General features: G+C 51.6%; 2 protein-coding genes across 2 annotated transcripts in view; one reads left to right on the top strand and one right to left on the bottom strand.

Annotated features, from left to right (window-relative positions):
- Positions 1-905, top strand: part of T265_05555 (hypothetical protein) — a gene marked incomplete at both ends in the record, with an annotated part of 39,764 nt that overhangs the window by 10,733 nt on the left and 28,126 nt on the right. The gene's annotated exons all lie outside the window — the stretch shown is intronic.
- T265_05554 (hypothetical protein) overlaps positions 1-905 on the bottom strand; it is a gene marked incomplete at both ends in the record, with an annotated part of 26,918 nt that overhangs the window by 3,195 nt on the left and 22,818 nt on the right. Inside the window, one exon of the mRNA XM_009170595.1 lies at positions 533-852. Within this exon, the coding sequence (XP_009168859.1) occupies positions 533-852 (320 nt within the window). The remainder of the gene's footprint in view (positions 1-532; positions 853-905) is intronic.

Below are 905 nucleotides of genomic sequence, written 5' to 3'. Positions count from 1 at the left end.
CCTAGTGCTGGCCTATGTCAAGCATACTGAGGTGCCTACACCTCCAACCGCTCAATCAGACAATCTGGAAAGAAACTGACAGCACGAACGCCACTGACATCGATTAGCCGCCATTTCTTGCAACGTCTCCAGCCAAGCACAGACGGGGTCACGGGGACCCCATCCTGGAAGTCTCACCACACCAACAACACCCAAACTCTTCGTGATCTCTTTCACGCCTTTCTGGCAAGTCACGTGCTTTCCACCTCGCGTTTTGTGCCATCCCGAAGGAGGCACGGAGAACGACACTCGTCTTTGTAGACGGTGTTTCGGCATGCGTAGCACATGACCGAGCCATCGTAGTTGATGGTGCCGGATGTGTTCCCACAGCACAACCAAATATCTGTTTTCTAATCACGTCGTTACTAACACACTGACGCCATCCGAAACCAGCCACGCTTCTGAGGCATCGGTGGTCGAAAACCTGAAGACGCCTCACATCATCTACCCGAAGAGGCCATGTCTCGCACCCATACGACAACACAGCCCTTACTGTAGCCTGGTACACACGACCCTTAAGATCCAGTGAGATGCCTTTTTGACGCCACAAGTGACGCAAATTAGCAAACGTGATTCGAGCCTTTGAGATTCTTGCACCGACTTCATCAGACACACTTCCGTCAGAGCTAATACAACTACCGAGGTACGTAAAGTTTTCCACAATCTCCAGTGGTTCTCCTTGAACTGTAAGGGATACGTTCGCAGATGGCACGTTCTGAAGCAGGACTTTGCACTTCGAAGGTGCAAGGCGCATGCCAAATGATGGCATGATGGCGGTCAGTTTGTTCAACAGGGCTTGTGCTTCGCTAAGGTCTTCAAAGATGAGGGCGATGTCATCTGCGTACTCCAGATCGACAAGGCTCTCG

This window comes from Opisthorchis viverrini, assembly GCF_000715545.1.
Source record: "Opisthorchis viverrini unplaced genomic scaffold opera_v5_104, whole genome shotgun sequence".
Taxonomy (NCBI): domain Eukaryota; kingdom Metazoa; phylum Platyhelminthes; class Trematoda; order Opisthorchiida; family Opisthorchiidae; genus Opisthorchis; species Opisthorchis viverrini.
This window is presented reverse-complemented; position numbering and strand designations above follow the sequence as displayed.